At 39.8% G+C, this 25,983-nt stretch overlaps 1 protein-coding gene across 1 annotated transcript in view; it reads right to left on the bottom strand.

The window, feature by feature from the left end:
- Positions 1 to 25,595, bottom strand: part of ST8SIA4 (ST8 alpha-N-acetyl-neuraminide alpha-2,8-sialyltransferase 4) — a 95,453-nt gene extending 69,858 nt beyond the window's left edge. The window contains 4 exon segments of the mRNA XM_041752801.1: positions 8,005 to 8,262; positions 18,806 to 18,937; positions 24,974 to 25,293; positions 25,295 to 25,595. Of these exon segments, the coding sequence (XP_041608735.1) occupies positions 8,005 to 8,262; positions 18,806 to 18,937; positions 24,974 to 25,293; positions 25,295 to 25,411 (827 nt within the window). The 5' untranslated portion in view covers positions 25,412 to 25,595.
- Between the last annotated feature and the right edge of the window lie 388 nt (positions 25,596 to 25,983).

Genomic DNA, 25,983 nt, shown 5'->3' with positions numbered 1-25,983 from the left:
TCTGCCATAAATTATCAACTAGGGGAGAATCAAGAATTGAGTTATAAAAATGTTTTCTATCAGTCAAGGGAAGTCAATTCCTCCATCTTTTTCTTTTTTGAAACATACTATCCCTTATTTTAAGAAGCTAGATCATTATAAAGTAAAACATTTTTATCTCATTGCTTCAGTTTCCTGAAGAAATACATATCTTCACTATAATTACTTCTAATATTATATACTCAGGTTTTACACATACTCCTATCTGAGAAGTGTTCCTGTCTTTGCATTCCATATATTCCTTATTTGGTGTCAACTGTATACATATTTGATAACTTTGGAGAAAGTATATCTTGTTTATATCAGACAATGAGAATTTATACTTCAAGTCAATGGCAATTCGGAAATGCAGTGACAAACTTAATTCTCACCTACAATGTTTAAATTAAATAAAATGTGCTTCAGTATCATTCATCATTAAGCTTTACAGTTTATGCATTTCATTACTATATTTCCCATCTGATACTTAGAAAAACATTTTAAAATAATAGGTCTATATTATTATCATCACTGGACAGTGGAAATAATGATGTTTAGATATTTGTCCAATATTAAGCTTCTCAGGAATCCAGCTTTTTGACTCCCAGTATTTAGGGCATTTCACTATCCTACTCTTTAATATTTCTGTATTTTATTTTTAATTGTAAGGGTTTAAACAACCTTTACTTACATATGATTCCTCTTACATTTTAACTTTGCAATTCAGTGTTGTATAAACTCTAAGACAATAATACATGAACACAAACCATATTTTTCTTAAACCCTACATTAATTATTTTATTCCATAAATAAACAATATATATCTTAACATGTAAATCTGGTGCTAGATCCTGAAGATACAGACTAAATAAATTAAATATATTGGGAGTTTCAGCTTGCCTAGAGCTTAGTGTCCACGTATACTGAGATGTCCAAAATATCTCCAACCTTAATGCACATAAAAATCACCTGAGCACTGTGATCAAATGCACATTCTGACTCAGCAGATCTGGTACCAGTTCTGGGATTCTTTCTTTCTTTCTTTCTTAGATTTTATTTATTTGAGAGAGAGAGTGAGAGAGAGCACAAGTGGGGGGGGCAGGGAGAGGGAAAAGCAGGCTCCCCGCTGAGCAGGAACCCCCCCACACACTAATGTAGGGCTCCATCGTAGGACCTGAGCCAAGGCAGATACTTAACCAACTGAGCCACCCGGTGCCCCGAGATTCTGCATTTCTAACAAGCTTCCAAGTGATGCAGTATTGGCAGTTCAGAACTACAATTTGAGTAGCAAGGATGTACTTACACAAATACATATATAAATATAGGTATGTAGATAGACAGATAATTTTAATTGATCCCTCAATGCTAGTTTTATAAAAAAAAAAAAATGAACCAAGAGGAAATTAGGAGAGTTGGTCAAGCATGGCAGGAACTAAAAATGATGATTAAGAAAGGAGAAACCAAGCAAATAGAAGAAACTGATCTAGGCTGGAGGGAAGATGGGGACAGTATAAAACAAGATACAAAGAAAAGAATAAAAGAACAAAATTAAATTTGAGGTTCCAACTAGTCTGGAATCACATAAGTCATACCCGTGATGATCTTTGTTTAAGCACAGTGAGGAGCAGTATGTGATGGTCAAAAAAATAACTGTGGAAACTTAACTCCTCCCTCAGAGGTTTACACCTAATGTCAAAGGTAGTGCAGAGCAGGACCATATTTATTTTCATCAGACTGGACATAGTCTCTCTTTTATGAAAAACCAGCAGGGATGGGTTGCCTAACATTTTCCTCAATCCCCAGATAACCCAGAACAAGGAAAGAACGCATAATCACTTCTGGACACCAAGGCGTGATGAGGAGACTAGGGAGGATGGAATGAGGGTTGGTTCTCCACCAACTCTCAGTATCAATATTAAGAAATACCTGAATTTTTCTGGCATTAGAAAACCACTCTTGCTAAGCTCATAAAATTTTTCAGCATAGACAGCACAAATGTTAGAACATACTGTGTTGTAAATTTATATGGGAGTAAATTACCTAAAAAACTTGAAAAATAACTTCAAGAAAATTTAAAAGCACTTTAAACATTGTTTTCCAAAATCCAAAACAATTTTCACTGCTAAATAGTTGTATACTATAATGTAAGATATACACTGTTATAAGAATTTTACAACTACACAAAGTTTGAAAAAAAGATTTAAAAGATACTTTTAAACAGATTGCCTAAAAGTAGCTTTCTAAACCTATTTTCCTTTGTCTATGATGATGATATATAAATGATACATACTGTCTTCTAAACTCTAAATTCTTGAAATTTTACAGCATACTTTTAGATATGTATGTGAGGAGGACATGACTAAACAAACAGGTCAGAGATTTTGTAGAGGCAATTCCATCACTCTGTGGGCTCTGTTGAGTAAGGTAAATTTTAATGGTTTAGGTAAAGGAAATAGTCTATAGAATGATCTATCTAAAAATCAGAAAACTAAAGCACAGAAAGGCATACCACTTCATCCAATATCATCTACAATGCACTCTGCTTGGATACTTGAACGCTCTACTGGGTGATGCTTTTCCTACATAGCATTGGTTCTCTCTCTCCAATATTTAGTTAGCATATGTCAGGCTTCCCAAATATGAAATATAGGAATTAATATCAATAGGATGATTTATCTAATGCTTATCATTTTTTAACTTAATGATGAAGATTCTAGTGATATCATTATTCTCCCTCTTGTGATATTAAAAAGAGCTATTGAAATTAAGTTTGGCTCAGAAAGTTCTATTCAGACTATCCCACAGATTGTAAGTAAGCAAAGTCTAAAAGCGGGTCCAACTTTCCTACAATACAACTGCGTAGAAGTCACCATACTCTTTAGAGTAACTTGTGTTCCTCACTTTGTCAAGGAACTGAGTCTATTGATGGCTTAGCTAATTCTATAAGGTATGTAGCTGTTTGGTATTTTCTGGTTAGAGTATGTCAGGCTGTCAGTTCATGGCTCTATACTAATACCTTGTAATGCTCTTTGATATCTTCTTATAATGTATTTTTTATGATATCTAAAAATTAGTTACTTATCTAGAGAACTTCTGGAATATTTCAAAGATTTCATGTACAATTCTGAGTTTGAACAGTCTCTTTCAGTACAGGAAGCATACCTTATACTCTCTGATATATTTTGTATCATTCTGCATAATTTGAAGTATTAAAGTTGGCCGCGGACGAGTATTTTAAATTTACCATGTGTCTTTAGAGACTTCTCGTTTCAGTGATTATTCCCGACCCCACACAGACAGGCCTCCTGCAAGAAGGAATGTAAAGATAATCATTCTGTAATTATGCTGCACTATGACTGGCCCATGGTTGGCACTCATAAAGGTTTGTTGTATGAATAAACTAATGTAGTAAGTTACTAGTACTTTTGAGAAAATAATTTAAAGTTTCCCTTTTAACGAATTTTCATTTTAAATGACAATAAGAATATTACCAAACAAATGTGTTCAATGGGTAGAATTGTAGTTAATGCAGCACCTGGATGGGAGAAGAATTTTAGAGAGTTATTTGTGGAGGCCTCTGAATTTCCTGCTTCTATAAATACTGGTAGAGAAGAATGTTTCACAATTTTAAAATCACATATATTTTTCCTTTTTGGTCTACATACATCATTAAAAATGATGTTAGAAGTATAACAGTGGCCAACTGAGTATTTGGGATGTCTTTTGATTAATTAGGCCTAAAACTGTATTTCTCTTTACTTAAAAATGCCACAGATATGGATTTTATTTGAAGAGAAAAGCTTATTTCAGGCAGGAAAAGAGAATATTGGAAATAAAATTATGCATCCCATAGAACATTCTTTTGTATATAGATCCTGGCCTGTGCCAACTCTATGGATACAGAAGCACATAAAAGGAAGTCATAGTTTCCTCTGGTTTCAAGGTAGCAGATTCAGAGAATTCAAATGCCTATATCTGAAGAAGTAGCTCTAATGAATAATATTAATATAATATTCCTGCCATTTGTGACAGTGTGGATTGAGCTTGAGGGTATTATGCTAAATGAAATAAGTCAGACAGAGAAACGCAAATACCATATGATACCACTTATATGCGGAATCTGTTATTTAAGTACATTTCCTTGTTATTTAAGAATACACACACAAGCACACACAAAGATTGTACAGATCAATTCACTATTTAGTCAGTCATTAGAGAATTAAACTAGGCTTTAACTTATTTTTCTTTTTTTTTACTTTAAACATCATATTGACCGGGGATTTTATTTTGTGTAATTCCCACTGAAACTAGCATTTAATTTAATTGATTAATTGATGATACAAATTGTCACTAAAAGAGTATCTCTTTTAGGAGAGGAAATGCATGACAATGTGTGTGTGTGTGTGTGTGTGTATTTATGAATAGCTACCATTATATGTGCAAACAAAGAGATGGGCACTTTTCATAGGCTAATTTTTAAATATTTCTGTAGAGTATTAGCATTCTCCAAAATTATACTTCACAGGACAATAATGCCACATATACACTCCATGCCCTCTTTATCCAATAGGACAACTGCTTGGAACAAGAGATATTTCTTGGCATATAATAATGTACTGTCATTAAACAGTACGATAATAATGTACGTCATTAAACAAAACTGATAGTATTTTATTTCAATAAAGTCCTTTTGAAAAAACTAAAGATGAAGCTTAAAATGTAATTAATGTCAAATGAAGATTTTATCTAAAAATAATGCTTGGTTTATTAAGTTAGAGGTCAAGTTGAATATAATATCTGGAGGAACCTGACCCTTGAGGGGTCATGAACTAATCAGTACCTTCTGCAAACAGACGAGGCATAATTTATTTCTCTCTTAACAAACTTACTAACAGGAGAAGTGGGAAACAAACAAACAAGCTGGGAACACAGGCCATACAAGCAAACAAATAACCTAAACTATCTTTAGATATGTAGATACACATGCAGTACATCTCTAGGAAGGTGAGAAATCCGAAAGATTCTAAGGACTGTCACTAAAATTTGTAACAACTTCAAACAGTTTGATATGGATGGGAAACTATTTCAAGGAAAGACGTTCTGCATAAATTTTAAAGAAAAAGGCCTTTACTGCGTTCTAGTGTTAAGAGATCCGTGTACAATAATGAAAGGCCAAACATTCTTGAGGAAGGGAAAGGTATTTGGCACACAGATGATAAGGCAAAACTCTATGAGAAAGACAAGAGTTTTAGGAAGGACTGAAGTTTGGTATAATGACATGTCATTGAAAATGACTGTATCCATGAGACTCAAAGGAACGAACTCCCCACATCGCCATAATACAACGAAGATTATTTTCCTGGAGAGATGATTTGCTTCTGATCATAAGTGGACTCTTGCTAAAGGTTCTTAGTAAAATCAGAAACCCAATCCTGGACTCATGCTAAAATTTTCTTCATAAAATTAGAAACTTTATCCTAACCTAAGATCAGAAACATTTCTCTAGTATATAATTTAGTTTATAATATTCCAACTTCTATTTTTGGAAGCTAGTAAAAAATAGGAGGAAAAGAAAGCAAAAATAATTATGATGATGATTTTTATGCCTTCATTAAGATAATTAGCCTCAGTTTTTGTACTCGTTGGTAACTCCATAATACAGTTACAAACTTAAAGAGCTGGTCATTATTTTGTTCTTGTTAAATAAGTTTTTAAAACAGTCATAGCTTAGAAAAGTATAAATAACCTCTTGAAGTTCTATTCCTCAAAACACCCTGCCATTTGCAAATGCTCAAACACCAGAGAGCTACTTGCAACAGGTAGATAATAAAGTTCTGGAGATATAATGTACAACATTAGATTATGGTGAGCAATACTTAATATAGACTTCAAAGTTGCTAAAATACTAGATGTTAATTGTTCTCACTAAAAGAAAGGAGTGATAATTATGTGAACTGACAGAAATGTTAAAGACTACAGTCTTAATTTCAGAGTCAGGAGTGGAGCTAAACCTGTTATCTAGATCCCAGGGCTGAAGCTTAGAGGGACGTAAGAACGAGGAGTGACAGTCACATGGAGATCCTGTATCAATCAAACGTGAAACTTGCCTTCTTTACATTGCAACAATTTCCACTTCCGCTGTGAAATCTTTCCTTCTTCATTTTTCCTGACCTCTGATTTTGAGTCTCTTCAGGAATTCTAGAAGCCTTGGTTGATCTTCACAACCATACTTCACACGGATTTCAATGATTGGAGCTCATTACCTCCACTTTCATTGTCAATCCCTTATTAAATATTTTTACCTCCTCTGGACACAATTTTGTTTGTATAACTACATGTTGAAAGAGTTGTTCCCCACCCCCAAGTCCAATCAATTTAAGAGTTCTGGTTTTTAAAGGCTCAGCTGATGTACAATAAATCTCGGACCTTGCATCCAACTGAGAAAAGGTAAGATAATAAAGTAAAATGTTAGTGGCTATATTCATTATTATGAAATGTATTCACCTGATAGTGTTCTACTATAATTTTTCATGGCTATAATTATTTTATGAAAAAAATTGTTGCCTATGTATGATTACCATTTATATATTTGATTATATTTATTTTTAAGACTATATTTCAAAAAAGTTCTTTCCAGATCTTCACTTGCACAGGCTGAATTCCAGCATAACCTCAAGACTTCAGGTTATCAACATGGCAAACTGGTATACTTTCCAATCTATCTTTACACATACATTCATACTTCACTCATTCAGCAAATTTTTCTGAAGACTAAAAAAAGTCCAAAAATATGTTCAGATGCATGAATTGGAAATTAAAAACTAGTATCTATGATGTCATCACAATCCTATTTCTATTGCTGTTTCTTCTAGTTAATCTAAAGTCAATCAAACACGTGAATCAGCAAACATCTGCTGACCATCAATGAAAAACAGGTATGTTTAATTATGTGAGAAAACTCAAAAACTAAATGATACTAACATACACAAATACCACATATGAAGAGTAACGAAGGCAATTTGGTACAAGATATCAAATGTGAACTTGTTTATATACTTTTTAAAAACTTGTTTTATAAACTTGTTATATTTTTAGAATCTGCTAAATAATTATCATTAAAATGGTAAAATTACTTATATCTATTACATCATTACATAGAAATGTTCATAATCTTCATGAACAAATTAATATAATTTATTGTATATAAAAGGATTATAAATATAATCAATTAAGTGGATTAAATGAATTAATCCATTCACTAATATAAACATTAACTATTAATTATATTAGTGAATGAGTTGATATTAAATTAATGATATAAATAAAAACTATTAATAAAAGTCATTTTCCCATATATTAAATCTAATAAAATTGTCATTTGAAAAAAAATAAAAAGGCTTATTGCATCCCTTATAGAGCGACGTAAGAACGAGAAGTCAGTCACATGTAGATCCTGTATTAATCAAAGGTGAAACTTGCCTTTTTTACATTGCAACAATTTCCACTTCCGCTGTGAAATCTTTTCTTCTTTATTTTTCTTGACCTCTGATTTTTAGTCTCTTCAGGAATTCTAGAGGCCTTGGTTGATCTTCACAATCATACTTCACACCGACTTCAATGATTGGAACTCATTACCTCCACTTTCATTGTCATTCCCTTATTAAATATTTTTACCTCCTCTGGACACAATTTTGTTTGTATAACTACATGTTGAAAGAGTTGTTCCCCACCCCCAAGTCCAATCAATTCAATAAGAGTTCAGGTTTTTAAGATTATCTTATCTTTCAATGATAAAATATTTTTAATTTTATATCCCAGGATAAACATAAATTTGGATACTACACAGAAAAACAGATCATAAATATTTTTGAGCTTTCAATAATCCCTAACATTAATATTAGACTTAACATATTTCTAACAGCTTTATACACCTCAGTAAAACATCTTTGAAGAAATTATAATCTTTAGGAACAGAAGAAAGCTCACCTTATTACAAAATTGTGACTGTCAATCTCCTTTCCACATTCACTATCGAGTAGAATGCCAGAATTTCCAACAACTGCACAGGTCTTAAATCTGCGATTTTTCATTGGTGAAACTTCAGGTAGGAGGCTGTGAAGATCCTGAGAAATATTTAGTGTCCGGCGCCTGTCTAGCACATAGTGTATGACATCACCAGGCTTAAAACTGCTCTTGACCACTGAGACATCTCTTTCCGCATCTAGGAAACGAAGAATGTTCTTCCTGTATTGAAATACAAAGTTTTCCATTAATGAATATATCTAAGAACTGGAGATATCACATACAAAGGGATATATGACAAAATATAAATTGGTACATTACTAATTTTAAATTGTCAGGTGGTAATCAAACCAACCAACTAAGTAGATTCTATTGACATTGAATTTGTTCTTAAAAAAAATCACTTGCATATAGCTTCTCAATGATTTGGTAAATAAGTATAGTATGCACATCTATTTATAGAGTGAAAGAAGATACAGACAATTTAGGTTATCCTGATGCAGCCACTGTGGAAAAGAGTATTAGGATTCCTTAAAAAGTTAAAAATAGAACTACTCTACAACCCAGCAATTATACTACTAGATATTTACCCAAAGGATACAAAAATACTGATTCGAAGGGGTACATACACCCCAAAAGTTTATAGTAGCACTGTCAGCAGTAGTCAAAGCATGGGAAGAACCCAAAAGTCCATCAACTGATGAATGGATAAAAAAAAATGTGATACACACATATGTACACACACACACACACACATACACACATATATATAATGGAATATTAGTCATCAAAAAGAATGGAACCTTGTCTTTTGCAACAATGTGGATGGAACTAGAGTATATTATGCTAAGCAAAGTCAGTGAAGAACAAATACCATAGGATTTCACTCATATGTGGAATTTAATAAACTAAACAAATGAATGTAGGGGAAGGGGGAAAAAAAGAGGGAAGCAAACCCAAAAGAGACTCAACTGAAGAGAACAATTTGAGAGTTCCTGGAGGGGAGGTGTGCAGGGGGGGAATGAGCTAAGTGGGTGATGGGTATTAAGGAGAGCACTTGTTGGGATGAGCACTGGGTCTTATATATAAGTGATGAATCCTAAATTCTACTCCTGAAACCAATATTACACTATCTGTTAACTAACTAGAATTTGAATAAAAACTTGAAGGAAAAAATAAGAAAAATTAGTTTATTAAATAACATGAAAATGCCATGGCTTGACTTTGCATAACTAGATATTCTTTAGCTCTAATTAATTCTCTATAGTCATTTTGTTTGGTTTAATTTCATCTAGTTAAGGTAAACAGAAATAACTTAAAATGGATTGGAATCATACCTTACTTAATTATATTAAAAAGATAATATAGAAGTTCCCAAGGAATTTGTATGCATTCATCCAAATTCTGGGTATATTATAATTCTTTGAGGAAGAGTTAAAAGTACACTATAGGAAAGTTTCCTTTGAAGCTCAAGAATCCAGGAAGAAAAATGGGTATGTTAGAGGAAAAAATAGATAGGACACACTGTATAGCAGAGATAGTTAATTATTCCTTAGTGTTCTTTCTTCCCATCTTCCTTTTAGTATTTGAATCTTCTAAGTTTTACTCAGGCACATGAATCCTCAGCTAGAAAATCTCCAAGTTTACAAACCTAAGTGCAGCTGTGCTTGATCATGTGATATGAGTGGATCATGTGCATGGCTATACAAGAGAGAAATAAACTTCCAACTACTTTGATCCACTGTATTTTAAGGTATTAATCATTTTTTTTCATTTTTTTAATATAGAAGTTTAGCCTATCTCATACATAATAAAGAAACTGATAACAGATGTGGGATGCTATATAAACAAGTATGTATATGCTAAGTTAGATGATGAAAAGTGAAAATAAAGATCCAGCTGGCTGGAAAGTTAGCGACTTTGGCATGATACAGCCAAGCACTTGATGAAACTGCAATAATTTGGGACTCATAGCCTATATCTAATAAGCCTGTTGCTCTTGGAGCAGTTAAAAAGTATTTGTAGGGGGCAGCACGGGTGGCTCAGCGGTTTAGCACCGCCTTCGGCCCAGAGCGTGATCCTAGAGACCAGGGATCGAGTCCCATGTCAGGCTCCCTGCATTGAACCTGCTTCTCCCTCTGCCTGTGTCTCTGCCTCTCTCTCTGTGTGTCTCATGAATAAATAAATAAAATCTTTTTTAAAGTGTTTGTATGTTGTTTTATGTCAGTTGCAAAGCACTAAAAGAGGCAACGCCAGGCATGAAATAGTCGAATTGCAAGCTGAGAAGGACAGGAATACCTCTGGCAATGGCCTATATGGAAACTGTATGAAAGTCTGGCAGCTGGGACCTCCAAAATGTTTCTAATATCTGAATTAGCAAGAAATACAATTCTAAGTCAGAGCCCTCCCAAAAGGAAGAGTCATTGCCTTCCCATGTAAGTTTATAGATTCAAATTACTTAGAAGGGAAATTAAGGAAAAGGGGGGTTAGGCTAGAATAGAGGAGAGTCATAGGCTGAAGAACTGCTCAGAAGAAATCTTTGGGTGCAGTTATTTTATATCAGAATTAACTACAAGGAAACGGCCCAGGAGCCTGTCAGTTTTTTGAGGGATTTATATAGTTAAAGAAACTATGAGCCTGGGACGTCTGGGTGGTTCAGCAATTGAGCGTCTGCCTTTGGCTCAGGGCATGATCCCGGGGTCTTGGGATCGAGTCCCGCATCGGGCTCCCCGCAGGGAGCCTGCTTCTGCCTCTGCCTATGTCTCTGCCTCTCTCTCTATGTGTCTCTCATGAATAAATAAATAAAATCTTAAAAAAAAAAAAAAAGAAGGAAAATCGGTTGACTGAAAAGTTTGGCCAGGTTTGATACACAAAGATTTTGTCCATTAACTCTCTGGAAAAGAAAATATTTTTTGAATTTTTTCCTTCAATCAGAATATCAGGGTCATAAGTGAAATTTACATAGGAAAACCTATATAAATGCCCTATAAATGAAATCTAAAAATTAACAGAAATGCTATCAGGCACCATAACAGTTCATCTTAACAAAGTACAGATAATATATGAAGACAATTGCCAGTGACATCAGCAATTATCAGGTATGAATTGCAGAAAATTGAGAAGTCTTTCCTTATGTCGAGCACACATAATTCTTCACAAAAGTTAATTAGTACCAAGAACAGCAATCCATAGAACCTTTTGTATATACTTATTAACTACCATTTGTTTGGGGAAAAATTTAGTGATGCCTGACATCTGTATTTCAAAAAAAAAAATTCTCATTTCCTGTGAAAATGACAAGACTGATTTTAAAATAAAAACTGCACGGATGTGGTCAAAATGCCAAACTAGCTGGTATTGTCATTTTCCTTTGAACACAGTTAAAGGCGTTGTTGTAGATCTCTGAAGATGTACCTCACAAGTAGTGAAATGTTTGCCAGGATGAAATGAATAAACCAGAGATCCAGATTTGAAAGAAGACTCTTTAACTTGGAAATCTAAAAGTGAAAATCCCTTTATTCACGAAAAATGTTAACTCTTAACGTGCTGGTCAAGTGACAGCACAAGGGACTTTCCACTAACGGCACCTCTGCTGTGTTATAGAAACTTAACAGCAAAATATTTCAGACATAGATCTTTTACATTCCTGAGTATAACAGAACGTCCTTAATTTGTTGACTCTTAGGAAACATTGATATTAAAGAAAGTGGACAGAGGCTAGCGAAATTTCAGGGGCACCTCTGTGGTTCAGTCCATTAAGCACCTGCTTCAGCTCAGGTCATGACCACAGGGTCCTGGAATGGAGCCCTGCGTTGGGCTCCCTGCTTCTCCCTCTCCCTCTTCCCCTGCCCCTGCTCTACTGTGCTCTTCTCTCTCAAATAAATAAAATATTGAGAAAAAGAGTTCAGTAAAATTTCAAAAGGCACCATGTTGTCTAGCTCTTGAGATAAAAGACATGATTATTGAACACAGGTAATTCTACAATATGTGTTCTTTCAATACTGTGTTATAGGCTCAACAATTTTTTATCCTGTTAGATAAAAAGGAATTTTAATCTGTTAGAGTAGTAGTTGCTTTTTTAAAAAAAGATTTTATTCATTTATTCATGAGACACACACAGAAAGAGGCAGAGACACAGGCAGAGGGAGAAGCAGGCTCCATGCAGGGAGCCCCATGTGGGACTCGATCACCCCACCAGGATCACGCCCTGGGCCGAAGGCAGACACCCAACTGCTGAGCCACCCAGGCGTGCCCGCAATATTTACTTTTTTTTTTTTTAACTGAAAGAAGGAGGAAAGGAAACCTTAAGTGTCTCTGGTATGTTCTTTTTCTTACATTGAATTAAACTTTTAGTTTCCATCTTAGGGCTTACATGAGAAATAATCTAAGATTCCTGGTGTAGAATTCAAGAAACACTGAAAATAATTACTATTAGTGAACAATATTGTGGCTTTAATGCATAATATTTTATTTTTTGGAAACAGTAGGGAAAGGTTAGGGGTTTTTTTCTCCCTAGCAAGCTATAGGCATTTCCTATTTTTTTTTTTTTTAAGATTCTTAGTTATTTGAGAGAGAGAGAGAGAGAGAGAGAGAGAGAATGCACATAAGTGTGGAGGGGGCATAGAAGGAGAGGGATAAGCAGACTTCTTTGCTGGGCACAGAGCCAATTGGGGGGCTCGATCCAAGGGGCTCCAGGATCATGACCTGAACCGAAGGCAGACGCTTAACCAACTGAGCCACCCAGGCGCCTCCAGGCATTTTTTAGATTATAGATATAATGGACTATAAGAGTTCTGTGAATTTGCTTCGTTGTTATTCAGACTGTAAATATATGAAAAAAAAAAGGAAACCAGTGCTTAAATATGATTAACGAAATGTCACTGGAAGCATGAAAAACTCTTACACTGAACTGACCCACATTTTCAGTATCACCAAGGAGAACTACATGCTTTTGCTCAGATAACTGACATAAATGAAAAGAGCAGGTTAAGCAAAATTATTTGAGAATGGGAGAGTTAGAGGGGAAATTCAGTTTAACTTCTGGCCTCTAAAGGAACATGATTCAACAAAAGCTAAAGTTTAATATGTAGGCTGTCTCAATACTAGTTTTTCCAGAAATGTGGCTAAGTCATTAGCAGATATGTAAAGCAAGAGGTTGTGTTTTCTGTGTGGGACTGAACAGAACAACAACAAAAAAGATCCCTTCCAGGTCTTTAACTGTCATTCTGTGGGCATCAAGTAACTTTTGAAACCCTATTAATAAGCAAAAACCTAAATTCAGCCAACTGTTTTAAAGATAAAGAGGACTGAAAGAACCTGAAAATGTTTCACTATCAGTGAGGCTAAAAATCTTAGTCATAAAGATTATTTTTTGTTAAGCAATGCTGGTTTAAACTGAAAGGCTGAGACTGTTACACTGACAGGAATAGATTCTATACAGAAACTTTTCAACTGAATTTTCAACTAGAACTTCCCTTTCAACATCACACATCACTTGAAATAGCAGCTGCAGAGTTCCAGAGAATTAATTTACTAAACATTGTTTTCACTTGTGAAATGTTAAATATAGCTAACCTATCACCAGGTGCCACTCTTTCTTCTCTGTAGGTTTCTTGTCAACAGCAAGCATACGTGCTGTGGCAACTAAAATTTCATCTAAATGACACCGTTGACTCCATCAGCGAGTATTGTTAAGGACAAATCTTACAGCTGGAATGCGTCCCAAGTTGAGAGGCAAATTAGGTTATGTTACATATATTAGGAATCAGTTTTTGCAAACTTTTGACTTTAGATAAAAACCACCGAATCAATTCAATTGTTACGAACGTGGCTCACTAAAAAGAAATTTAAAAAGGTTTAAGAAGTGCTGAGTGTTTCATTATGCCTACCAAAAAGCAGAGAGAACACAAGATTTTTTTGTCTCAAAGATTATTTTCGCAAGGCAACGTACTTCAAAGCACGGAGAGAACATAACCTGTAGCTTGTTAGGGCTTCTGAGCTTAGGGTCCCAGCTGTTATAGGAAGATGTTCTAGTATCAAAGAAAAATCCTACGCAGCTAAATGAAAAGGCAAAATGGTCTCAAAATGCTTGGAGAAAAGCATTTTTTAGTTTAATTTACACTTCAGATGGCCATTTGATTATTTGGTCCAGCAGTTAGTAATATTGGATGAATAATATACGTTGGAGCAAAACAAAGACAAAAACAAAAAATCTCCACTGTGTGTACTCCAGAAAGGCCGTATTTTTAGTATTAAAATAGAGTACAAGAGGGGCACCTGGGTGGCTCAGTGGTTGTCTGCCTTTGGCTCAGGTTGTGATCCGGGGTCCTGGGATGGAGTCCTGCATCGGGCTCCCTGTGAGGAGCCCGCTTCTCCCTCTCCCTGTATCTCTGCCCCTCTCTCTGTATCTCTCATGAATGAATGAATGAATGAATGAATGAATGAATGAATGAATAAATAAATCTTTAAAAAAATAAAAAAAAGAGAGAGCCCAAGAAATGTGTTTCAAAATAAGAGCTTTTATTAGCTAGATAGACCTAGTTTTGCGCTAGTGACTCTGCCACTAACAAGCTATGTGACCCAAGATGTGCTCCCCTGGCTACTTAGTGAACAAAGTAAAGAGAAGAATTGTAGATGGAACTTTCTCTAAAGTAAATCAATGCATGCAACAGCAAATTCTTTTTTATAGGTAAATATATATAAATTTGCAGTTATGTTTAGTTAACCTGCAGATTTGATCTGTTTAAAAACCTTAACGTGAGGATACCAGCTTGAAAATATTCTTTCTAATTAGGATGTGTCTTGAGGAATAGCTGAGCTCATATTTCTCTATGCATCTACATTTGGTATTGTAATTCTTTAGATTTCTATTCAACATATGAAGAATAAGGGGGGAAAAAAGAAAAGAAACAACCTAAAGATGGAAAAATAGGTCCAGTCATAAGCACTGGACATGATCAAATACTCTCTCAGTACCATGTTTATAGATTTACTCACAAACATCTGATGGATCTTAAATGTGTCATTTCTTAGCTTACAATAACAAACTACTACCAATAAAATCTAGTCCTTAACCAAGGTAATCATTATAATCGTGAAGTTAGCTGTGGGATGTATAAACTCTTCTAAATCTTGATGAATTTTCAATGCACAATGTAGGTGGTACGATCTCTCTCAGAAAACTCCCCAGAGGTACGGTTGTTTGATGAGCATATATGAATCAATTCTTGAAGTGCTTACGAAAGCATCAGAGTATACATAAGGCTGAAAAAATTAGCAATAAGAAAAAAAATCATTTCTATAAATGTAGGGAAAAACAACTTATCATCAGTGACTGCTTCACATGTTAATGCAAATAGATAAATAATTTATTAGGAATGTCACAAGAGCATTATAAGTTTAATGAGATTTTTTAAATGAGAAAGATTTGTAACCATGGTTTAATCATGGAAGATCAAAAATGATTAGTTGTAATATCTTAATCAAAACTTCAAAGTAGGATTTTTAAAACACTTGTAAAATATGCCCACACCCCCTCACAGAGACCAAGTAATGTGGTTCTTCATAAATTTTATAGATGTGGGGAAGAAATAGAGATAATGATCTAAATTAGTTTATGGTTAGCTTCCGGTATGACTTTAGAAAAACAAAAGCTAAGCTAACAATCAGACATTTTCATATTCTAAATTTTTTATTACAGGTGTCAAATTGATTAATACTTACTAGTCACTAATGCTATAGGCAATTATAATTTTTATGAATTGTTTGCATGTTGTACAATAATGGTTTTACAAATTATCATTTCCTCGTAAGGAAGTGACAACTTTGTATGTATTATTCAATATTTGCTCAATGTTTTATTGTTTGCTTCTTTATCTGTTAAGGAGAATCATATGAAAAGACTATTAACATTTCATACATATTCTCATCTGTTATAATTCAAAACAGATCACCTTCACAGATAGGAATGCAATCTTCATCAATTTGTCAAATTGCAATAATGAATTGCTTGGCTCAATTTATGTTTAATACCCTTAGCTTGCATATCTTAAAAGTAGCAAAATGTAACGCTGTAGTGTCATTTTTGTATGGATACTAGGAAGGCATGGCCATATATATTAATAAGATTATTGTTGGGATCCCTGGGTGGCGCAGCGGTTTGGCGCCTGCCTTTGGCCCAGGGCGCGATCCTGGAGACCCGGGATCGAGTCCCGCGTCGGGCTCCCGGTGCATGGGGCCTGCTTCTCCCTCTGCCTGTGTCTCTGCCTCTCTCCCTCTCTCTCTGTATGACTATCATGAATGGAGAAAAATTAAAAAAAAAAAAATAGTGCCTACATTTTAAAAAAAAAAAAAAAAAAAAAAAAGATTATTGTTAATTACTTATTAGACTTTATCTGATACGTTATTTGGCATATTTAGATCTATCAATTAATTTATTGCAATTTCTTATTTTACTTTACTGTCTTCCATTACTTTCCTTTACCTGATCTTTATAGCCTTACCTAAATTGGCTCCCTTCTTGCCAAATCTTTCATTTTGAAAGTTCCTTTTGAGACATCCTTATCATCCTTTCAAATGATTTTATCAAATATTTCCTTTTTATATCACCCATAATTCTCTCTTTCCAAGATATATGAATCCTTATTCTGTTCTAAACTAAGCTAAACCTGTACTTATGACCTCGTGTACTCTCTACATTCTGTAGCTTTTACCTAATAATTATCTCTTTTAGGGTTTCTAAATTCAAATGTGTATGTAGGGTAGTGAGATAGTAAGGAAGATATTCGTTATGTATCAAGAAAGAAGGGAGATGGGACGGCTGGGTAGATCGGTGGTTGAGCATCTGCTTTTGGCTCAGGGAGTGATCCTGGGGTCCAGGGATGGAGTCCCACATCGGGTTTTCTGCAGAGAGCCTGCTTCTGCCTCTGCCTGTGTCTCTGCCTCTCTTTCTGTGACTCTCATGAATAAATAAAATCTTTAAAAGAAAGAAAGAAAGAAAGAAAGAAAGAAAGAAAGAAAGAAAGAAAGAAAGAAAAAGAAATAAGGGAACCCCAGCTGTAAACATGTTAAGCTGGAGAGATCAAGGCTCCAGTTGGCCTCGGCCAACTAGTTCTCAGGGGACATATGGGTCTAGAGTTATGAAAATTTTCATTTTCTCAAGAGTATATGAAAACCTGTACTTTTATATAGAATCTCCTAAGTTTAATATTGGTTTTAAGGGTTCTCATTTATCCAGTTGAAATAAATCTTACTTGCTGACCATCTTCTACCTGGAAGATCCCAATTTAGAAACTCTGTCATCAGACTCATCTCCTCAATCTTTTTTTTTTTTTTTTTTTATGATAGAGAGAGACAGAGAGAGAGAGAGAGAGGGGCAGAGACACAGGCAGAGGGAGAAGCAGGCTCCATGCCCCGGGAGCCCGATGTGGGATTCGATCCCGGGTCTCCAGGATCGCGCCCTGGGCCAAAGGCAGGCGCCAAACTGCTGTGCCACCCATGGATCCCTCATCTCCTCAATCTTATACTCTGTCTACAAAGACACAAAATTTCCATAACTAAAAGCAGCCAAGCATATACCATTTGATATTGCCATGGTTTGATTCCTGTTTCCCATTCCAGCCAATTCCAAAGCTTCAAACAAATGATTCCTGCATTTCCCTGGCACCCATCTTTTAAAAAATCTTTCAATCTTTCAAGTGTATTTCAACATGTGGGGAGTGTCTTTGCCACAATGCATTTTATGAACTGCTCCACATCCTCTAAAGATGAGTGTCAGTAGATTTCTTCCTTTAAGTTCCTCATGATCTACATTACATGTAGGTATGACCCAAGGAGTCAGTAAGGTAGAGACCCAGACAAACAGATCAATGGCTTACCCTCAGAACCACTTACAAAACTTGCGCCGTAATGTCTGATCATTGAATTATTATCATTTTCCCAATATGGAATTGCAATGATTTTATTATGTAAAGGATAGTTCTCAGAAACTTTTAAAAAGCGTATGATTTCCTAAAATGCTGATTTAAAGCATACCAATATAGCAATGTAGTTGTGGGGAAACACGATGTGTTTGTTTCCTCCATGCTCAGGAAAGTCTGGTCCTAACCTTCTTACTAGTTGTAGGATTATACTAGAAGAAAATAAGATATAATAGATATATGTAGGCACTGAGCTTGATTTCAAGAGCTTGTTCCAGGTAAAAATCCCAAATCTTACAGAGAACAAGCCAGTACTCTAGAAAACTTATTTTCTGACTTTTGCCAAGTTAGGATATACTTATCGAGACTTTTATTACAGGAACTTCACATAGAAATATCCATTCATAGAGTAAATGAAATTTATTTAGAATAGTCAGCAAAATAGGAGTTGAATAGGCTCTACTTTTATCCAGCGCACAAAGACACAAGATAGGTATAAAGACTTAATAAAGAAGTTAAAGATAATTCTCAAAATAGATGTCCATCCTGAGTAACAGAATAAAAAAAAAATCTATCAAATGTTAGTACTCTGTTGTATATTTTATTCCATTAGAATAAAGATAGTATATTCAAAACCCACATGTTCATCCTTAAATTTCTGACTACATAATCATTTCAGTTTTATGGCTTCATATCCTTCATTGATCAACATCAAGTAGAGCTGGTTCACTCTTTTATTAAAGTATTCACATTTAAACTATAAATCAAGCATTCAATATAAGTTTGCCAAGCCCAACATATTCGAGAACATGATGTGAAATTTATTATGGCTTATTAAAGAAACTCACCTTATTTCCAGGACCAAAGAGGAATTGATTTTCCAACCTTCTACAGAGTGCTGGAAGATCGAAGAGCCAGCCTTTCGAATGATTTTATCAGAACTATTGACAAGGGATCGACTCAAACATAGTTCACCATCTCTGAAACAAAACAAAAATGCCAGCTCTGTGAAAGTAAGAAGCATTTTATCTAAGTAGCATAATACATAATTTGATTTAAATTACTGGTGACAAATTGTCGATACAACTTTTTCTACCCATTAGCAGAGGTATGAGATTGATGAAAGGTATTATAAGAAATGAGAGTACGACTTTATCAGGACAATCTTTACACTTATTCTTTTTGAAATAAAAGCATTTTTCATATAAAGAAAAGGCCTTTGTAGTGTTTAAAGCAAAAAAAAAAAAAAAGTCTTCAAACTCTATCCTCCCTCCCTGTTGTGTTTAGACAATAGAGACAGGAAGTTTGGCCACTTCTCTTGCATCTGTATAATTGTGACTCCCAAGATCATAATTTTATTTTCCCAGAAGGCACATAGACATGACGGAAAGAGATTTTGTTTTGGAGTAAGCAGACTTTGGAATATCTGGTGATCTGGGCATGTTGGTGGTTCTTTCACTTGCTAACCTATACGTCCTTGGACAATATTCTCTTTCTAGGGCACAGTGACCTTGCTTTATCTTGAAAATTGCAAAAACCTTATCTTTTTTTTTTTTTTTTTGCAAAAACCTTATCTAATACACAATGACGTTGGGAGAACTCAGTGGGAGTGTGTATGTGAATGTAACCCATAAAGCACTGTCGAAGTGCAAATTTCTAAAATTACGTTGAGTCTCAAATCATCTCAACAATGAGACACTTTCCTGAGACTTGGTGGTGGCAGGGAGACAGAGATTGCAACGGGGAGAAAGAAAACTCATTCAGTAGCCATTTTTACTCATATTTTCTATTACATCACACACACACAAAATCAACTGTGCTATCCCTCTCAATCAACATTGTCAGGCAAGTATATACATGGCATGGCAGTGCTGGTCACAGTGATGACAGTGACAGATACCTATGACAGCATTTGTTATCTGTAGGACAGTTAACAGCAGAAGCAATTTATTGGTCAACAGACTATTTTCTTGGTACTTTATAGTTGTGGACCCAGACTCAGAGAAATAGATGCGGTTTATGGGAGAGCCCTGTCAATATCTGCATTTACTTCTTTACATGTTACCTCTTACTGTTTTAAAATCTCAAAAGTATAGTTAAAAAGTAATATGACTATTTGCTCAGTCACAAAGTCTAAATCTGTGTTTATTATGTAGGCAATCCTCTCCTACTATCAATGGAAACACTGCCTGTGTAACAGCTGTTAGATGAATTCTGTAATTAGAGGCTTATAGTTTGGTATTTTGGTTTGCATTCTTTTTTAAACATGTAGTTCCAATTTGAAGCAACTCAAAGCATCATATGCAACTACTCCCTGTGAAATTTAGAACTCTATAAAAATCAATATTTTCAACTATCCTACTGATGAAAATGATACATTTGCATGCCTACGCATGGCCAATAATAATCATTTTATAGAGGTCATTTAAGATGCTAGGAAACAGAGGGTGCAATTTACTACTCAGTGGCCCAGAAGTCAACTTTTCTATTACACGTTTAACGACAATAAGTATGTATGAATGAGGATCTGGATATACAGGGAAACTAACCTTCACACTTCTGAAGATACGCCTTCAAGAATATGGGTACAAACTCTCCCCATTTCTAAGGATAGAGCCTTTTTTCCCCCTATATTCATCTGGTTAACTGGCTTGTTAATACCAGTTTTTCCTAACCACAGATTGCCATAATTAAAACAATTATTTTTACCACCAATAAACTCTCATAGGAGAAGTAAAAATATGCATGGGCTGGCATTTTTAAATATCTGTGGAAGACTCTTTCACTGACAATGTTGCTAAAGGGACAGTTGGCATGGCAAGACGATTGCTGTACTTAGTTCTATGGAGGCTTTTCAGGACCTCCAAGACTTAAAAAAAAAAAAAAAGTGCTTTCAAAGTTTAAATTAGTTTTATATTAGTGAAATACTACCACATGACTCTGGTCTTTGAACTGTTTCCATTGAACTGGTGACAAACCAAAATTCAGTTTCATTCCTGGAAAGAACCTTGAATGAAAACAGCTACAGCTAGTCCTAGGTCCTCTTGAAGTAGGTGGGATTCCTGTGTAAGAAGGCTGGGCTTCGGGCAATCCAGTCTCTGGAGCAAGTTTCTTTGTATAAAGTTAAATGGGTCCCAAGGGATGTTTCCGTTAGTGACCTCGGTGGGACTCTGTCTTAGAAAGGCTTTTCCTTCAATGCAAGGCATGAAGGATGTTACCACCCCCTCCTAGTTTTTCCTTCCAGATCAAACACAACTACTAAACAGCTGCACTGCAAACATTTCTTGCATAGGGCTACATACAGGAGGATCCAACATATCCTCCTAAAGAGAAAACTACAGAACACATCAGGGAAATAATGCAGCGTAAAGCAATATATTGTATAAAGTATTCCTGCTTATGTTGAGCTCAGAAAAAAATCTACTTCCAGGGACAGTACTGACAGAAACTAATCATTATTACTAGTTCTTACAAACATTTTTCTCTTTGAAATATGAGTTGCCAGGCATCGCTACAACTTATTCTATTAATTTTGCAGCACATAACAAATATAATTAGTTTTGTTTCTTGAGATTCGGTCTCCATAGCCCTGCCTTCAACCCGACTGAAAACTCTTTACAACTTGGCTTTGGAATGAATGTGTTCTCCATGGACTAGGGTAAATTTCCTCCTTAATATGGAATTATAAAACTCCCTCAAAAAAAAAAAAAAAAAAAAAGAACTTGCATGGAACCAAGCCTGAATGCAAACAGCAGGCAGTTGTGTGTTTTCCTTCCCTAAGTGCCAAACAACTAAAAATAAAGATGAGATGTACTACTTTAGCCTATGGCTTAGGGGTTCTGGTAGAACCCCAAATGAAGCAGACAAAGCACAGATCCTGGGTTTCCTGATTAGCCTGGAACCAGCTGGAAATCACTTTGCTGACAATGGTAATACTCTAACTCTGAATGTCTATCTCCACTGTCAGTGTTATCAGAAGTTTCAGAATTCATAATGGACAATTATTGAGACAGACAACCTAAAGTACACAGTCAAATTAAAAAGGAAATCTCTAGATGATAAGAAAATTGGGCTCACTTGCGGTCACACTGGAGCGCAGTGTGTGGCAAGTTTTAAGAAGTCGCAATCAAAACAAATACGTGTGATATTAAAGCTGATGCCACACTTTCAAATGCATTATCTTCTGAAATGAGCGCATGCACTTATTTTTATGCGGTTAACACAATTATACCCAGAGAGCACAGCAAGTCAGTGAAATCATGGGCCATTTTTCCCATTACGAAAAAAAAAATATATGTATCAGTCAAGAATAAACCAACTTTGTAGCCTTTTGAGGGAAACTTTTGAGGGAAACTATCTACTGGGAATCACACCAGGCAATGAAGAGGTTTGCATGGAAGGTTGCAGTTGCAATGACCCTGACCTAGTCTCGAGTAACTCCTGGTAAAAACCGTGCTTTTTGTATGGTTTCCTCTGGGGACAGGAGGGGGGACGGGAGGCAGGGAGGGGTGCTGGTGTCCCGGGTGCGCAGCGAGCGCTGGGCGCTGCAGGCGCGACGCCGCCCTGACCCTAGGTGGCACCTCCAGTCCGGGGTCGGGGGTGGGGGGTGGGGAGGGGCGCAAAGAAGCGGGGAAACCAGGCGCGAGGGTTCGGGGACGAGGGTCTTCTGGAAGGTACGAGGCCTGTGGCAGGCCCCGCACTGGCCGTCCTGCCCCCTCTAGGGTCGGGGCCGGCCTGTCGCCTCGCTGCTCCCCGGGGCCACCGCCGCATCTCCCATCTCGGATCCGGCTCTGGGGCCCGCGGCCGACACCAGGCCCGGACCCCAGACCCCAAGGGGGCGTCTGACCGTGGCGGTTGCAAGGAAGTCACCCCCTCGGACCAGGGGCTTGGCGCCTGCACGCGCCGCGTCCCGGGCTCCGAACCCGCGGGGCTGCAGGAGTGATGGGGCGCGGGCAGGAGGGGGTGCAGGAGGGGGCCTGGTCCCTGAAGTAAAGGCTCCCGCCCGCCGGGTCCGCGCGCGTTCTGCAGCCGCGCGTCCCTCGCGCCCCGTGTCAGCAACTCCCGCGCCCGCCTCGGCTTTCCCAGGGCAGCGGGAGGCGGCCGCAGCTCGGCCCCAACAGGGGGCGACCGAAACCCGCGGGGCAGCTCAACCGCCGCGCCCCGCCCCGCCCCCGCGCCCCACCTGCGCCCGGGTCCGCGCTCTGACCCCGCGCTCCCCCTGCGCCCCCGCCCCGACCCCGCGCCCCACCTGCGCCTCGGTGCACGCCCCCCCCGCGCCCCCGTCCGCGCCCCCACCCCGCCGCGCCCCCCGCCCGGGGCGTCCAGCGCAGGGCCACAGCAGGAACGTGGCCCGGGAACCCTGGGGCGTCCCAGGTCGGTCGTTCCCTTGGGGGGCCCACGGGGCGCGCGGAGGCCCCGACGGGGCGCCCCCCTCCCCCCACGCCGCCCACTCCCGCTCCTCGCCCCCCGCGCCCCCTCCCCGCGCCCCCAGAGTTGGGCGACGCGGGCGGCTTTGTCTGGGCTCGCGCCGGCGTTCGGACCCCCCCGCCCGCAGGGGAACAAAGAGCCCGGACCCCCACGCGCGGCCTCCGCGTCTCCCCCCGCGTCGCTGTGTCACCGTCCCCGAGACCCCTTTGTCCGCCCGCGCCCCCGCCCGCGCCCCCAGCCCTGCCTTCCCGCCGCTGGAGCTCGGCTGCGTTTGCACCCACCCACACTCTGTGTCAACGACCTCCTCTAGTTCGGCTCCTTTTTTTTTTTTTTTTTTCTCCTTTTCCAGAATAGACCCATTTTGTGCATCGTCGCTGCCGGGCGGGCCGTCCGAGCCGGGCGCTGTTCCTCGGCGTCCCCCCCCCCGGGCCCGCGGGGGCGCCCCGCGCCAGCCCTTTTGGGGGAACGCAGCCAGTTGTGTTAAGTGCGAGCCCCCGCGTTGCTCACTTAAAAACACTCGTTACTTGGGGAGGAGCAACAATGGTACACGGAGTGCGTGAAGTTTGTGTGTCCGTGTGCACGCGTGCACGGTCCTTGCACGCGCACACACGGCGGCCAGGGCTCTAGCTCCGTGCCCCGGGGTGTCGGGGCGCCCAGGGCTCGGGCCAGGCTGCGGGCCCCGGGAGCGGACGCCCCCGGGGTCAGGGACGGTGCCCGACCCGGGACTTTGCGGACGGAGCTGACAACCAGGTTCACGTCCTCACAAAGGCTTCCAAGCTGTGCACGCGACGCCAGAGTCGCAGCCGCCTCCCGGGTAAACTTCAAAAGCGGCAGGGGCCCGGGGAAGGGAGGGAGGGAGGAAGGAAGTGCGACATTTAGAGAACTTGCTGGGGGTGGGGGGGAGGTGGGAGGGGGTGGGGGGGAAGCGTCTGAACTCATTTAAGAGAAACTGAAGAAACAGCAGAAAGACCGTCGGTGTGAAGCTACAGCACCGTTTCTAAAAGCGTAACCATGACGCCCCTGCGTTTTACCCACGGAAGAGCAAATGGGGAAGCATCGCAGGGGGGCCCCGGAGTTTCCAAGTCACACGACACGCGGATCTACCCGAAGCCCAAAGAAGAGAAAAAGCCACGGAGAGACCCATTTTCCTGCGTCGCGGGCTTTAACTTCAGCCTTCCTTCCGGGGAGCCAGCCCCCTCTACTCTGTCCTGGGGGTGATGGGGTGGGGGGGACACACAGAGCCAGCGCCCGGAGTCCTGCCCAGGGCTCCAAAGGACGGGGGCGCACGTCTTGGTTGGCACTTGAGCGGCGACTTGTCCCCGGGCGTGTGGAGCCGGGCGCCAGCGCCGCTGTCACCACCGCCACGCAGGGCAAGTTGAACTAGTGGGGCCGCGCGTGGGGAGGCACGCACACCTCGGCCGCAGCCTTTGTGATTGGATCCCTGCGGCTAAACGCACCAAAGCTCGGCCGCCCGCGCCGGCTCTCCCAGCCCTCGCTCCACCGTCTACGCGCCCATTGCATTTACAGGCTGCACTTTTTGTTCTGGCTCCGGTTTTGCCATATCCTGAAATGAAGCTTTTTGCATTTACCCGATGAGTTGCGTCTCCTGGTGCTCCTCAGTTCTCGCTATTTCTTTTGTCTTATAAAAGATCAGGAGCAGACTTATGGTGCAGATGGTCCACCTCTTCCTAATGGAGCGCATCTTGGGTGCCCGGGAAAGTCCTGGTGGCCCCAGCTCCCTCACCTTCTCTCGATAGAAAGGCTCCGTTGGGGGGAGACACGGTCGCGGTGGTGGCGGTGGTGGCGGTGGTGGTGGTGGTGGGGTGGGGGGAGGTCCGTGCAATCGGAGGGGAGCGTGGAGCCGGGGTGTCAGGAGCGGGTCGCAGGGGTCCTCCGCCGCCGAGCCCCGGCCGGTCCCCGAGCGCAGCGCAGCGCTCGCCCGCCCGGGTGGCGCCAGCCCTGCCCGGCTCGCTCCGCGCCGCCTCCCCGGGGCTCCGGGCTCTTCTCCGAGGAGACACCTTGTGCATCGGAGGTGGCGGCCGCTTCTGCAGCTGGCTTCGGGGGCGTCACTGGCCCTTCCCTCTTCCTAGCAGGGAAATGATGAGCAAAACCAGCCAATCGCCAGCTGGAGGGGGCGGAGGCTGCGGTCGCCTCGCGTTGCTGTCGGCTGCTCGGAGACGCCTGCACAGCGCCTGGAGAGGAAGCTCGCGAGCTCGCAGGCGTGTGCGCACACACACACGCGCACACACACGCGCGCACACACACACACTCGCGCACACACACGCGCGCACACACACTCGCGCGCACACACACACACGCGCGCACACACACACACTCGCGCACACACACACTCGCGCACACACACACACACACACACACACCCGCCCTCGCTCGCTCGCTCGCGCGCGCACGCACCAGCCCTCGCACCCCCGGGGGCGATCGCGGCGCGCCAGGAGGAAGTCGGGTCGCCCTCCCGGGAAGCCGAAGCGGCAGCTCCCTCTGCACGAGCGCGGAGACGGTCTGTCCTCAGCAGAGAGGAGGACGCCGCCTCTGGGGACAGATTGGAGACGCGGTCTTGCTCGAGAGATGCTTCGTTTTC

The sequence above is a fragment of the Vulpes lagopus genome, chromosome 4 (genome assembly GCF_018345385.1).
Source record: "Vulpes lagopus strain Blue_001 chromosome 4, ASM1834538v1, whole genome shotgun sequence".
In the NCBI taxonomy this organism is placed as follows: Eukaryota; Metazoa; Chordata; class Mammalia; order Carnivora; family Canidae; genus Vulpes; species Vulpes lagopus.
The sequence above is the reverse complement of the archived record's forward strand: the minus strand, read 5'-3'. Positions and strand labels throughout refer to the sequence as shown.